We start from the raw sequence: 12,912 nt of genomic DNA on the forward strand, positions 1-12,912 counted from the left end.
TCAGATTTTACAGCTCTCAGTAAACCATCAAGTTTCACACTTCCATAAGGAGGAGTAGGAAGGAAAACACACACACACACACGCACACACACACACACACACACATGTGCATGCACACGGGCACACACGCACAACGGAGGGCAACAGCTGGCACTGTTTGATTCTTAAGGTTTGTACTCCATGCAAAATCTATCTCAATGCCAAAAGCTTGCAAATCCAGATTTCCCCAGGGACAAATCAAATGGGTTTCACCCTTGAAGATATACAGCAGGCGTCCTGGCACATGCCACACTGCCTCTGTTCGGGTGTCTTCCACACAGCCCTGTGCTCTGCTGCACAGCTTCCTCTCAGTCCCTCCCAGACCCGAGGCCCGGGGCTTAACTTGCTTCTCTATGCCCTCCCAAAGAGCACCCACGCCCTGCTGGATGTGCGGCTGGACAGCGTCCGAGTCCTACATAGGATGGACATGTTTCCCATTATCATCCATGTCTCTGTCAATGAGAAGACAGCAAAGAAACTCAGGTAGCTGCCAGGGGAGGGAGGGCTGGGCAGGGAGAGGGTAGCAGGGTCCAAACAGGTGCCTGTGCTCCAGAAAAAGCTTGTCATGTGCCTCTAGCGCACACTGGAGCTCTAAGTTCCAGCCCCAGTTGTGTCCTTGCAACCTCAGGCCAGAGGTCCAGCTTGCTCTCCCCCGGAGTGGACCTGTCCCCTGCCCTAGTTACACCAAAGCTGCGCAGTGCCTGGGGCTCATGAAGCCTGGTCTCACCCCATCACTTGGTGTCTGGCTGGGACAAACATCCCACTGCCTATATCTTCTGGGAAGTACAATTTCTTTGGCTCACTCCATCAGTGAATGCTGCTTGCAGCCAAGTCCGTCCTTCCTTCATGACTTCCCTGGATAGGACTCCCATGCTCGCGCCCAAGGGTGCATGCTGAGTCTTCTGCAGACCCTGGCCTGGATGACAACAGTGTGCTGTACTAAAGCCAACTGTGTGCTTTCCTGGCTACCTTGCTGTCTTCGAGCTGAACATCTATCTCTGCTTTGTAGGAAGGGCCTGCATCGGCTTGGCAGCTCGGAGGAGCAGTTCCTGGAGGTGGCCCGGCAGGAGGAGGGAGAGCTGGACAGAGTGCCGTGTCTGTACAGCAGCCTGGCCCCCGACAGCTGGAGTGATCTGGACAGCCTGCTCAGCTGTGTGCGCCTGGCCATTGCAGATGAGCAGAAGAAGGTGGTGTGGACAGAGAGCCCCTGCTGAAGCCCAGACCTGGCTTGGGACTGTGGGGACCTCTGTGTGTCTGTCAATGCTGTCAGCAAACAACCCCACTTCCTTCTCTGGTCGGGGTCTGACCTCAGGTGCCCCCAGAAATCAAGGTGTAAATGACGAAGCCACCTTCACACAGCATGGCCTGGGCTGATGGAGGACCGGAAAATATTCTGCCGTGTGGGGGTACTCCCTGAGACCTGCTCAGAGCCAGTGCCCCAACCTCCTGTGACAACAGGAATAGCTTTGTGGGTTCTGGCCCTTCCTTTTATGTTTCTGATGTCAAAGGAACCTTGCAAGCTCGCTGGAGCAGTCCTTCCTGCCCAGGGCGGGGGCCTGACTCTGGAGCACCGTGGGCACAGCTGACTCAGCTGCTAACAGCCAAGTGCTGCCACAGACATCTGCAAATGAAGGTGCTGTAGTGCACAGACTTGAGTGGCTCTTTGACTCACTGCCTCTGTGCCTAACCCCAAACCCCAGGTTGCTTTGGTGCATATCCCAGAGCCAACTGACCCTTCATGAGCAAAGAACTCTCTCTCAAAACTGACATTTCCCCCAGTCCTTCCCAGGCTGCATTGCGCCACACTTGGGTGAAGCCCCCATCTAGCCATAAACTGAGTCATTTTGACACGGTGTTTGTGTCTCGGTGCCTAAGATGCAGTGTGCTACTATGAAGTTCTGTGAATGATTATACTATTGTAAAAAGGATTTTCCAACACTAGGGCCCATAACTCTCACTCCCTTCCAAGATGGAGTTGACAGAGGGGCAAAAGGGACAGCCCCTCTCTTTCTAGATTTCTAAGCAGTGCTTCTGTCCCTTGGCAAGTGAAGGAAGGGAAAAGATGGAGCCAGGTGGTTTGCTTGGTGTCACTCAGAGAGAATGAAAGGAGAGAGAGGGGGGAGAGAGAGAGGGAGAGAGAGCGCACACTGTCCCACCCTGTCCTCCTCAGTCACCCTCAGAAAGGAGAGCAGAGCCCAGATAGACCACAGGATCAAACTCACTCCTCTGAGAACAGCATGAACCCTGGCTAAGCATGTACCTCAGGGGGGGAGCATGGAGGCGGAAGCAAGCTCAAGGCCTACTGAATGCTCTCTCCAGGACAAGGTTGGTTGAAGTAGTCAGTGCGGTCTGCCCACTGCCCATGTGGCACCCAGAAACCTGAGCTCCTCTTAGGGTGAAGGGCTTGAAAACATCCACAGGTTCCCGAAACCAGAGGGCTTCGAGCCCCAGACCCTGCTCCTCCATCTGCAGATCTCCAAACTCACCTATCAAAACTTGGGGTTCTGCCATGCCCGAGTTCCCCCTAGAGTCTCCTGAGCCAGGACAGGCAGACATGAGGACAACGGTGTCCTTGGTATGGCAGCAACTAGGGAGTGCGTGCTTGAGTGTCCTCTACAGGAGGCGGGAGTGGCATCCCATATGGTAGAGGGGCCTCCTAGGATGGGTATGTAGAAGGTGCAGCTGTTGGTACTGCCTCCATTGCTCCCTCCCTCCATGTCCAGGTGGGCTGGCAGGTGCCCCGGGGATGGTCAGAGTTCATTGTGAAGCGGTCGGCACTGGGGTGTGAGCTTTTCCTCCAGGACTCCATCTGGGGCGCACACCCAGGGGTCATGTGTCTCCCATTGCCACTTGACAAGCTGAGCTTTCAGCATCTCCAGCACTTGAGCCAAGTCTGGGTCAGCGGCCAGGTTCCGTGTCTCTCGAGGGTCCCGGCTGATGTCGTAGAGTTCCCAGCGTTCCCGGTAGTAGTAACGGTGGAGGTCCTTGTACCAGCCCGTGGGCCGGCCTGTGGTGGTTCGGTTCAGGAGGTCCTGGAAGGTCGGCGAGACATAGAAATCTTGGTCGATGGGAAATGGCATCTTGAAGCTCAGGTTGTGAATGAGGCGGAAGTTCTGGTGGTACACCGAGCGCATCGGGTAGGACATGGTGACCTCGTGGTGGCTCTGGCTGCTGAAGACAGTGGCCCAAAGGGGCTCTGCCTCCAGCGCCGGCAGGAGGGATCGGCCTGTGAGCTGGATCGTCTTTGAGCCAAAGATGGCATAGCTGGGGTACGGGATGGAGAACCAGTCCAGGATGGTAGGGGTGAGGTCTGGAAAGGAACAGGCTCTTAGTGGGGACACGGACAGGCTCTTAGCAGGGGTTCCTGGAAGACATGGAGCCCATTGTAAGGGCTGGATCTGAGTCTCTCGGGAAATCCCATGGGCACTCGTAGGATCGGATCACCTCTGGCCAGTGAGGCTGATAACAGTATAACCAGAGGCCCTGGCTTGCTGATATCCAAGAACCTTCTAAAGTCCTATGGACTAGAGGAACCCTGGGTAGGGAGGGCTCATCCACTCAGTCTGGGTTGGTCACAAGGTTCCCTCACTCATGGGTTAGGGTCACAATGGAGAAGCGAGTCCTGAGCTGGAGGGAGCCTATCTTGTAGCCACTGAGAAGAACACAGGGACTCTTTCCAAGCAGGTGGGCTGGGCACAAACTCAGTCCCTCTGTTTCTCAGCCCCTCTGTTCCTCAGCCCCTTTGTCTGTTTCTCACACCTGCATGTATGCTTGCTCATCTGTGGTATGGGGCCAGATAACCAGGCTCTCAGAGCTGAGTCATGAGAGGCTCCAGATCCTGAGAAAAGGGGAAATGGTTCTCAAGTGGGCAACCCACAGTCCATCGGTCCTGCCTGGGACCCCACCAGACACTCTGGGGGTCGTGACGTGACAAGAACAGACCTCCAGGTGACTCTGGTTCTTACCATGTAATAGAGGGGGCCATCTTGTCCCTACCTAGGTGAAGGAGCACTACCTAGGTTCGGGAGCACTCCTGAACCTAACCCATGGCTGTCCCATTGGACTTCACTTCTCCCTTCCCATGAGACAGCCAGGCAGGCAGGCAGGCAGGCAGGCAGGCAGACAGACAGACAGACAGACAGACAGACAGACAGACTGACCTAGAAGGCTCACGTAGGCGTCGCTGACCTGGCCCCAGCGCTGTGGGTGCTCTGGAGATGACACCAGCAAAGGCTCGGCTGTACCGGGCCAGTACAGGTTGGTCCTGCCGCTGGGGAAAGGGATACCATTGTCAGATGTGAAGATGATGAGGGTGTCGTTCAGCACACCAGCACCTCGCAGCTCCTGGAGCACCAGACCTACCCCTGAGGATGGAGAGGAGGAAGAAGGCTCAGAGGCACATGTGTCCACTTACCCCTGGGCTCTATTACATCCTGGCCCTCACACACCCCTTCAGTCTTTCCTGCAAGCCCAGCCTCTAGCCCAAACCACAAACCTCCTGTACACATGGTACAGGTCACATGGCTTCCAGGGACCTCTCATCCCTTAGAACTCCTGCCATATGAGGCAGCTGGTACTGCCCCAAGCTGGCTTCTGTTTTAGAATCTAGTGTCTATGAAGCAAAGAGACAGCTTGGGTAAGAGCCTAAGATAGGGCACCACTGTTAGAGATCTTCTGGCATTCGGGGATAGCCTGGGCTATCAAGTGAGTTCCAGGCTAACCTGGTCTATAACAAGACCCTGTCTCAAAAAGTCAAAATAAGATGGCAACCAGGCAGACTGAGCAGCAGCTAAACTGCTTGCCATGCAAGAGTCAGGATCACAGAGTCTGGATCCCAGGCACCCACATAATTGCCAGGGTGAGAGAGCTCGCCTGGAATTCCAGCCATGGAAGGCAAAAATGGGGTTCCCAGAGGAAGCTGGCTCCCAAGACAGCAACATCAGCAAGCTCTGGGTTTGACTGACAGACTCAGTCTCAGTAAAGGAGCTAAAAAAGAGACAAAATGACTTCCAATATCAACCTCTGGCCCCCACATGCACACACACATTTGCACACCCATACACGTGTGAAAGTATGCACACACATTTGCACACCCATACACATGTGAAAGAATACACACACATTTGTACACCCATACATGTGTGAAAACATGCAAACACACACACATACACACATGAAAAACAAAGAAAAAACTTAATTAATGAAAATGAAAGCTGGAGCTGGAGAGATGGCTCGTGGTTGAAGAGCACTGGCTGCCCTTCCAGAAGATGCAGGTTTGATTCCCAGCGCCCACATGGTGGCTCACACCCATCTATGATGTCATTCCAGGGGATCTGTTGTCCTTTCTGGCCTCTGTGGGCACTGTGTGTATGTGATGCACTTACATACATGTAGGCAAAACATCCACACAAATAAATTAAATATGAAGGAGAAGGAGAAGAAACAACATTTGGGAGACAGAGGCAGGCAGATCTCTGTGAGTTTGAGACCAGCCTGTTCTACAGAGTGAGTTCCAGGACACCTAGGACTACACAGAGAAACCCTGTCATTAAAAAAAAAGGGGGGGCTGGAGAGACAGCTCAGCAGTTAGGAGCACTGACTGCCCTTTCAGAGGTCCTGAGTTCAATTCCAAACAACCACATGGCAGCTCACAACCATCTGTAATGGGATCCGATGCCATCTTCTAGTGTGTCTAGAGATAGCTACAGTATATCCAGATAAATAAAATTAATAATAATAATAATTATTATTATTATTATAATTATAATAATAAATTTAAAAATTAAAAAAAAGACCAAAACCCAAAAAACAGAGCTACAGACAAAAGGGTCTAGACATAGCTAAGCAGCAACATGAAGGGATACTGAGGCTCCGGCCCCAGACACTAAGCCTCACCCCTTCAACATTAACCCTGGCTAACACTATGCTGATTCCAGGACTCCACTAATGTGAAGTCCAGCTAAAGGTCCCTGGCCTATGATGAGAGGGACAGCCTCAGTCACTGGGACTCGCCTTGGTCCATCCGCCCGATGGTGGTGTACTGAGCAGCTAGGTCTGCTCGGGCTGCTGGTGTGTCCGGGACAAAGTAGGGCACCTGAGGATGAAATCAGAGCAGAGCATCTCAGAGCCAGGATGGGGGCGGGGAATAGGGGGATGGGGTTGCATAGGTGACTTCTGACTGGATAGGAGGCAGCGCAGTGCGTGTGCACGCCCATGAATGGACTAGTCAAAACAGCTTTACTCTCTGCACACTCAGCACTTCATCTCCAGGGTCCAGGGCTCTCTCTGCAGCCCCCCACCCCCATGAACCTGAAGCCCCCTAGGTCAAGTCTCCTCATACACACTATACTACATCCTGGAGGCAGGGGCTACAAGTTGTCAGGAGGGCAGGGCCCGGGGTATAGAGGTCGGGTTGCATGCCTTGGGAACATTGCAAGGGTCCCTCCTACCATCACATCCTGAGGGTCGTAGATCTGGGGTGTCCAGTCTGGAATGTACCCCATTCCACTCTCTCCGTTGCCAAACTTCTCACAGAAGGTTCCATACTGGGGCTGAGAGTGCCCACAGCGGTGCGGGTCATGGAAAGCCACGTACAGGAAGAAGGGCCTGAGTGTAGGGGAGGGGATCAGTCAAGACCAGGCCACTGTCTCGACCACGAGAGCCCCAATTCTTAGATAGACACACTTTGGCATGGTGCATGCCCACCTTTGTCTCACTCACTGCCTCAGTTTCCCCTTCCCCCTCTTCTTCTGGATATGGAGAATGTTTTCCTCTGCCCCTGCCACAGTCAACTGTGGACCCTAGGATGACAGCCTAAACCTACTATTGAGAGGTCTGGCTACCCCAGAGGGCTAAAGGGCAGAGCCCTCCTTACCTGTCATCCTGAGTCTGCAGAAATTTCTGGACCAGTTGCTTAATTCTAGTGATGTTCCGCCCCACCTGCATCACAGAGCTGTTCTCCTCTGTGAATGCAAAGTCAAAGGGATACACCGTCTCCGGACCCACGTGCTTCTTCCCAATGATGCCTGAGGGTGGACAAGAGGTCTGTCTGTCTGTCCGTCCAGAGTCCACTCTGCCCCCTTATCCTGTGCATGGGTAGTTTGGAGGCTTTGGCCTGACTCTTAGGACAAGTGCTCACGGAGGACTTCATGAGCTGAGAGTGACTCAGAGCCCTGGATCCCCACACACTCAGAGCCCTGGACTCTCTAAGAGGCTAGGAAGGATCACAAAGTGGCCTTGCACCTGCATCCTGTCCTCAGGCCCACACCTCTCCTGTGTGCACGCTGGCCTGGCTGAGCAACAGCTCACATAGGTTGAGAGTGACTCAGACCTCCAGCTTTGGCTGGGAGGAGTCAGAGAGGGACCGCACGTCCGTGCCACCCTGCCCACACCTCACCTGTGCGCACTCCGGCCTGGTTGAGCAGCAGCGGAAGGCTCTGTACCTTGTCAAAAGAGTTGAAGTGATGCACATCCTGGTGCAGCCCATACATGCCATTCTGATGCTGTAGACGAAGATGCTCATCTGTGAGGCCACGCTCCGACACCCCACAGCTCATCCCGGGACCCCTGTGGATGCTGGCCCAGGGGAACTCCACCCGGTCTCCCTCCTGTGACAGGGGACACCAGCCGGAGGAGGAAAGGAACCAGGGAGGATGTGCCCCAGCTGCACAGTGAGCTGGAGGCAAGCCTGGTCCTAGGCCCTGTCTCTGTAAAAGGGTTGGGGCTGTGCAAGACAGCGCACATGAAAAGCGCTCAGCCCAAGGGCGACCTGAGTCCCATCCCTGAGACCCACGTGGTATGAGGAGAGGACCGGTTCCCACAAGCTGTCTCTGACCTCCAGAGACTCACTGTGACGTGTATGGTGTGTTCCACCTCACCAGCTCACACAACATACATTTTAAAATGTAAAGTCGGATGGTGGTGGCACACGCCTTTAGTCCCAGCACTCGGGAGGCAAAGGCAGGCCGATTTCTGAGTTCAAGGCCAGCCTGGTCTACAGAGTAAGTTCCAGGCCAGCCAGAGCTACACAGAGAAACCCTGTCTCGAAAAAAACAAAAACAAACAAACAAACAAACAAAAAAATTAAAATGTAACTTTAAACTTTAAAACAGGACTGGTGAGATGCCTCAGTGGGTAAGAACACTGACTGCTCTTCTGAAGGGCCTGAGTTCAAATCCCAGCAACCACATGGTGGCTCACAACCACCCGTAATGAGATCTGATGCCCTCTTCTGGTGTATCAGAAGACAGCTATAGTGTACTTATGTATAATAATAAATAAATCTTTAAAAAAAAAAACCTTTAAAACATAAAACATTGATACAGGGTCTCTGTATGTAGCCCTGGCTATCCTGGAACTCTGTAGTCCAGGCTGGCTGTAAACTCAAGAGATCCACCTGGCTCTGCCTCCCAAGTGCTGGGATTAAAGGCATTTATATCAGAGATTGTGAAAAAGATTTAGTAAATTCCTACGTGGGCCACAGAGATGCTAATCTCAGTGTCACAGCCTGTCACAAAAGCTAAACAGCGGTGACTCCATCTTCAAGAGAGCTCTAGAGTTGTCAGATTCAGAAACAATAGAGCAGGGGTCTGGCAGGAATTGGGGTAGGGCAGGGTTAATGAAGACAGGGTTTAGAGCAAGTTCTAGAGGCGGATGGAGGAATGGCTTGCAGTCATGTGAGCGTATCTCACACCACTGCCTGCACTGGAAAACTGTTAAGATGGCAAATTTTATGTTTTATGTACTTTACCACAACAACAGAAAAAGGAAGTGCCTGACCTCACGGAGGTTCTGAGCTCAGGGCTGGGCGGGAGGTGTGCAGGTTCTGTCTATGCTGAGCACTTTCTCCCCGCAAAGCCGTGCTTGACCAACACCCACAATGACCTTCAAGTGACACCTCACTGTGCCCACGTCTCAGATGAGGACACTTAGTCACTGAGCCAGCTGAACTGAGGGGTGTGGAGGCAGAGCCCTGGCTGCACCTGAGACCTCTGGGGAGTACCTGCCCCTAAGGATGCAAGGGAAACCAGGTAGCACCTCCCAGGAGAGAGGACCCTAGAGTCACCACCTATCCACCCCCCGACCCGCCCAGTCCCCTCATCCCACTAGCCACTCTCACCTGGGGCAGGCCGGTGAGGAGGCTGGCACGGCTCGGGGAACAGCTGCTGACAGACGTGAAGGCGTTACGGAAGATAAGGCTGTGGCGGGACAGGGCATCCAGGTGAGGGGTGGCGATGGCAGTGTTGTTGTATACACCACTCTCAAAGCCTCCGTCATCCGCTGAGGAAGACAGAGCAGAGGGCGTGTTGGCTGGGGTCAGGAGGGACAGTGGGGGCTGGGGGATACCTAGGGTACTGCTGCAAAGGCTGGTCCCTGTGATGCTCAGGAGTTGGACTAGACACTCCCAGAAGAAGGAAAGCCTGAGGGGGTGTGATGCCAGGCACAACGATATAGGAGTTTGTGAGCAGGCAGGGAACACAGGTAGGCAAGATCCCTGAGTGATATGTTAGCAGGGGGAGAAGACACCATGGTTTGCAGGGAACACAGGAAACTCAGGTGGGAATGTTAACAGGTAGGCTAGCGTGAGGAGCTCACACCCCAACAGACTGGAGTCCATGCAGGTGTGTTAGTAGGTGATGGCTGCATGTAATCCCTGCAGACTACTGGGGCTCTGAAGACTCTACCTCACAAGTGACAGCCAGGCAGGAGAGACACGCCTAGGATACAGCTGAGGGGTATGTGTGTGTGTGTGTGTGTGTGTGTGTGTACACCACACCTCTGCATCTTTCAGAGACAGCCATGCAGATTGTCTGCTTCTGACCCTTGACCCCTCAGGAGGCACCAGAAGTGTGAGAGATGCCATGCAGCACCCACAGCCCTGTAGGAGTTCCCCAGAACTACCCAGTGGGAACCCAGGAGCAACATGTCACCCACCTGCCTCAGAGGCAATGCAGTCCCTGAACAAAGATGGATACCCAGCCTCCAGTCCAGCCACCATCCTCCACCCCGCTGGACCACTCGGACAAGAACCAATGACAGCTGAGCCAGTGGGAGGACTGGCGGGAGGACAGGCAGGAGGACAGATGGCAGGACAGGGAGGAAGACAGACAGAACGACAAGGAGGAAGACAGGCAGGAGGACAGGCGGGAGGAGAGGTGGGAGGACAGGGAGGAAGACAGGTAGGAGGGCTGGACAGAGGACACATGGGAGAACAGACAAGAGGAAAGCCAGGAGTTCAGGGAGGAAGACAGGCAGGAGGACAGGCGGGAGGACAGAGGGACAGGGAGGAAGATAGGCAGGAGGACAGGACAGAGGACAGACAAGAGGACAGGCAGGAGGACAGGTGGGAGGACAGGGAGGAAGACAGGCAGAAGGACAGGGAGGAAGATGGGCAGGAGGACAGACAGGAGAACAGGCGGAAGGACAGACAGAAGAACAGGCGGGAGGACAGACGGGAGGATAGGTGGGAGGACAGGCAGTAGGACAAGCAAGAGGACAGCCAGGAGAATAGATGGGAGGACAGGGAGGTAGACAGACAGAAGGACAGGGAGGAAGACAGGCAGAAGGACAGGATGGAGGACAGGAGGGAGGACAGATGGGAGAACAGGCAAGAGGACAGCCAGGAGGACAGATGGGAGGACAGGCAGGAGTGGTTGTGTTACGTGTGCCTTCTGTTGCATGCCAGGAAGCCATGCTGCTTGCACACAGAGGTCTCAGCTCTTGCCTCTGACCCTGATCATTCAGTCCTAAAATTCCTGCTGTCATTATCTGAATCCAGTCTTCAACAGTTAAGTGAGGGTGGGGTCCAATCGAACAGGACTGTGGCATTTCTCTGTCAGGTTTGGAAATGAGACAGGTGTCATCAACAATCCAGGAAGGCCTCCCCAGAAACAGAGGGAGGAGCCGGCTCTCTGAACCCAGTCTCTCCATATAATGAAATTGTTAGACTTACATTGGTTTGTTAAAAACCTGGCCTGTAGTGTGGCGTGCATGTGTGCATGCGTGAGTGTGACTCTATTTTCTGCTTTGTCCGTATTTTCCCTGCATGTACATATACAACAGTTACAGATCCCTGTGAGCCGCCATGTGGGTTCTGAGTATTGAACCTGTGTCCTCTGGAAGAGCAGCCACTTCTCCTAACCACTGAGCCACCTCTCTAGCCCTGAGACTGCCAGGTTTTGTTGTGATGGCTGTCCAAGCTGAGACAGGACCGAAGTTCCAGAGCCACACGAACTGGCTCCAGAGGATTCCAGCGCCAATCCTATCCGGTGGATATACACCCTAGGCCGATCTTCGAGACTATCCTTGGAGAGATTGGGGGTAGTGCTGCAAAGACAGCACTGTTTATGTTACAATTAACCAACTGGCTTGCCCAGATACCACAAAGTTTATCAGAAGAGTGGGCCTGGCCCAGAGCCAGACCTCAGAAGGCCTGGGCTGTCACAAGCCAGGCACTGATCACCCAAACAGGAAGTCTCATGAATGCAGGAGGAACTTGGTGGTTTGCGTGGGCATTGGAGTACTGTACTTTTGGGCCAGGAGCTAAGAGAACTGACCAGGGCATCCTGCAAAAACTCGGGGACTCAGGCTATTCTCATTTCTGGAACCTTATCAGAGGTCTGCATGAGTAGCCGGGGTCCACCGGGTCTCCTTGGCAGCTTTGACTACAGATGTGGGAATGCTGGCCAGCTTGGGGATGGCAGAAGCGGGAGGGCCAGACGCATTTAGAGTCACCAGGAAGAGACCTGCAACAGGAGGCTCGGCAAGGAATTGGCGCGCCGGGGTCAGCATGGGCCAGTGGCGGGGAAGAGCCCAGTGGCCGCTTCTGGGAGCAGCAGCAGGTGGCCGTGCCAGGGACGGCGGCACTCACCAACTATCAGTAGCACGTTGCGCGAGTGCGCGCCGCAGAGTCCCAGGACCAACAGAATTGTGCAGCAGGCCAGTCCCGGGCAGTGCATGGCGGCGCCGGTCAGGGTAAGCGGTTCCGGCTCGTCCGCTCCCCACGGTCACGTGCACGGCAGGCCCCGCCCATGTCCTGCCCACTCTGTTTCTGAGATTCCTGCGGACTCAGCTACCGCCACTTCGGAAGACCCTGAGTCTCAGCGTCCGGTGGGTGAATCTGGGTCCTTGTGATGGAGAGAGGGAGTGTGTGGCGGTGTGGGCTGGGGTCACCAGGAGCTGTGGGGCCAGCGCTGAGTCCTCGGGTGAGCCCTACTCCGGGAACCCTCCCTACCGCAAACCATTAGAGTCCGGGCCGCCTTACTCCAGGTTCTCAGACTTGTTTGTGTTCCCCACTGGGACCTCAGCCTCCGTTTCCCAACCCCCCCCCCCCATACCCCACCCCGCGATCCCGGGATCCCGCGCTAGCGGCGGCGTGGGGGTGGGGAGGAGTGGATTTTGTCCAGAGTGTCATTTCCAGGGCTGGGGCGTGTGGACCAGTAATGAGGAGTCAGCTATGGGCTGGGACACGTGTGTGTGTGTGTGTGTGTGTGTGTGTGTGTGTGTGTGTGTGTGTGTGTGTGTGTGTCTGTTCGCCAGGATCTTAGCGGATGCTACGTACCTAGAATTAATTTGAGAGCTTCAGTTAGTCTTTGGAAAACAAAGTAGAATCTTCAGCCCTCCCACCCTTGGGCTATGAATGCCACAAGTGGGTGCTGGGTAAATCTTGACTTCAGGGATGTCACATACTCCCACCCCCTTTCCCCCAACTGCAGCCCTTAGTGGTGGGTGGAGTCCTACCTAACACCTTGGTGGCCCTCTGCGGTGGTGAGGTGTACACTTGGTGAGGTGTAAATCTTGGCTCCTCAGGGCCTCCTGGCTGCCTACCTACACACTCTGCCGGCCAGAGGAAGCCTGAGCCTGCAGGACCTGCTT

At 54.4% G+C, this 12,912-nt stretch overlaps 3 protein-coding genes across 19 annotated transcripts in view; 2 read left to right on the forward strand and 1 right to left on the reverse strand.

Moving 5' to 3' along the window:
* Positions 1-1,891, forward strand: part of Card14 (caspase recruitment domain family, member 14) — a 38,287-nt gene extending 36,396 nt beyond the window's left edge. For 11 of the 14 annotated variants that reach the window (XM_006532369.3, XM_006532371.4, XM_006532366.3 and 8 more), the window contains 2 exons: positions 407-522; positions 1,049-1,887. In XM_006532369.3, coding sequence (XP_006532432.1) covers positions 407-522; positions 1,049-1,253 — 321 coding nt within the window. In that variant the 3' untranslated portion in view covers positions 1,254-1,887. Of the gene's footprint in view, positions 1-406; positions 523-1,048 lie in introns of those variants that run through there. The other 3 variants (NM_130886.4, XM_006532379.4, XM_006532378.4) reach the window with 3 other exon arrangements.
* Sgsh (N-sulfoglucosamine sulfohydrolase (sulfamidase)) lies at positions 1-12,022 on the reverse strand. Its single transcript, NM_018822.3, has 8 exons — positions 11,909-12,022; positions 9,158-9,318; positions 7,436-7,541; positions 6,914-7,064; positions 6,489-6,645; positions 6,052-6,133; positions 4,200-4,403; positions 1-3,349 (listed from the first exon to the last, which is right to left on the reverse strand). The coding sequence occupies exons 1-8, from the start codon at positions 11,994-11,996 to the stop codon at positions 2,790-2,792; spliced, it is 1,509 nt and encodes a 502-aa protein (NP_061292.2). The 5' UTR covers positions 11,997-12,022; the 3' UTR covers positions 1-2,789.
* Positions 12,021-12,912, forward strand: part of Slc26a11 (solute carrier family 26, member 11) — a 25,568-nt gene continuing 24,676 nt past the window's right edge. For 2 of the 4 annotated variants that reach the window (XM_006533420.3, XM_006533419.4), the window contains exon 1: positions 12,021-12,147. The gene's annotated coding sequence lies outside the window, so the exon portion shown is untranslated. The remainder of the gene's footprint in view (positions 12,148-12,912) is intronic. The other 2 variants (NM_178743.3, XM_006533421.3) reach the window with 2 other exon arrangements.

This window comes from Mus musculus, chromosome 11 (genome assembly GCF_000001635.26).
Source record: "Mus musculus strain C57BL/6J chromosome 11, GRCm38.p6 C57BL/6J".
NCBI classification, from domain to species: Eukaryota; Metazoa; Chordata; class Mammalia; order Rodentia; family Muridae; genus Mus; species Mus musculus.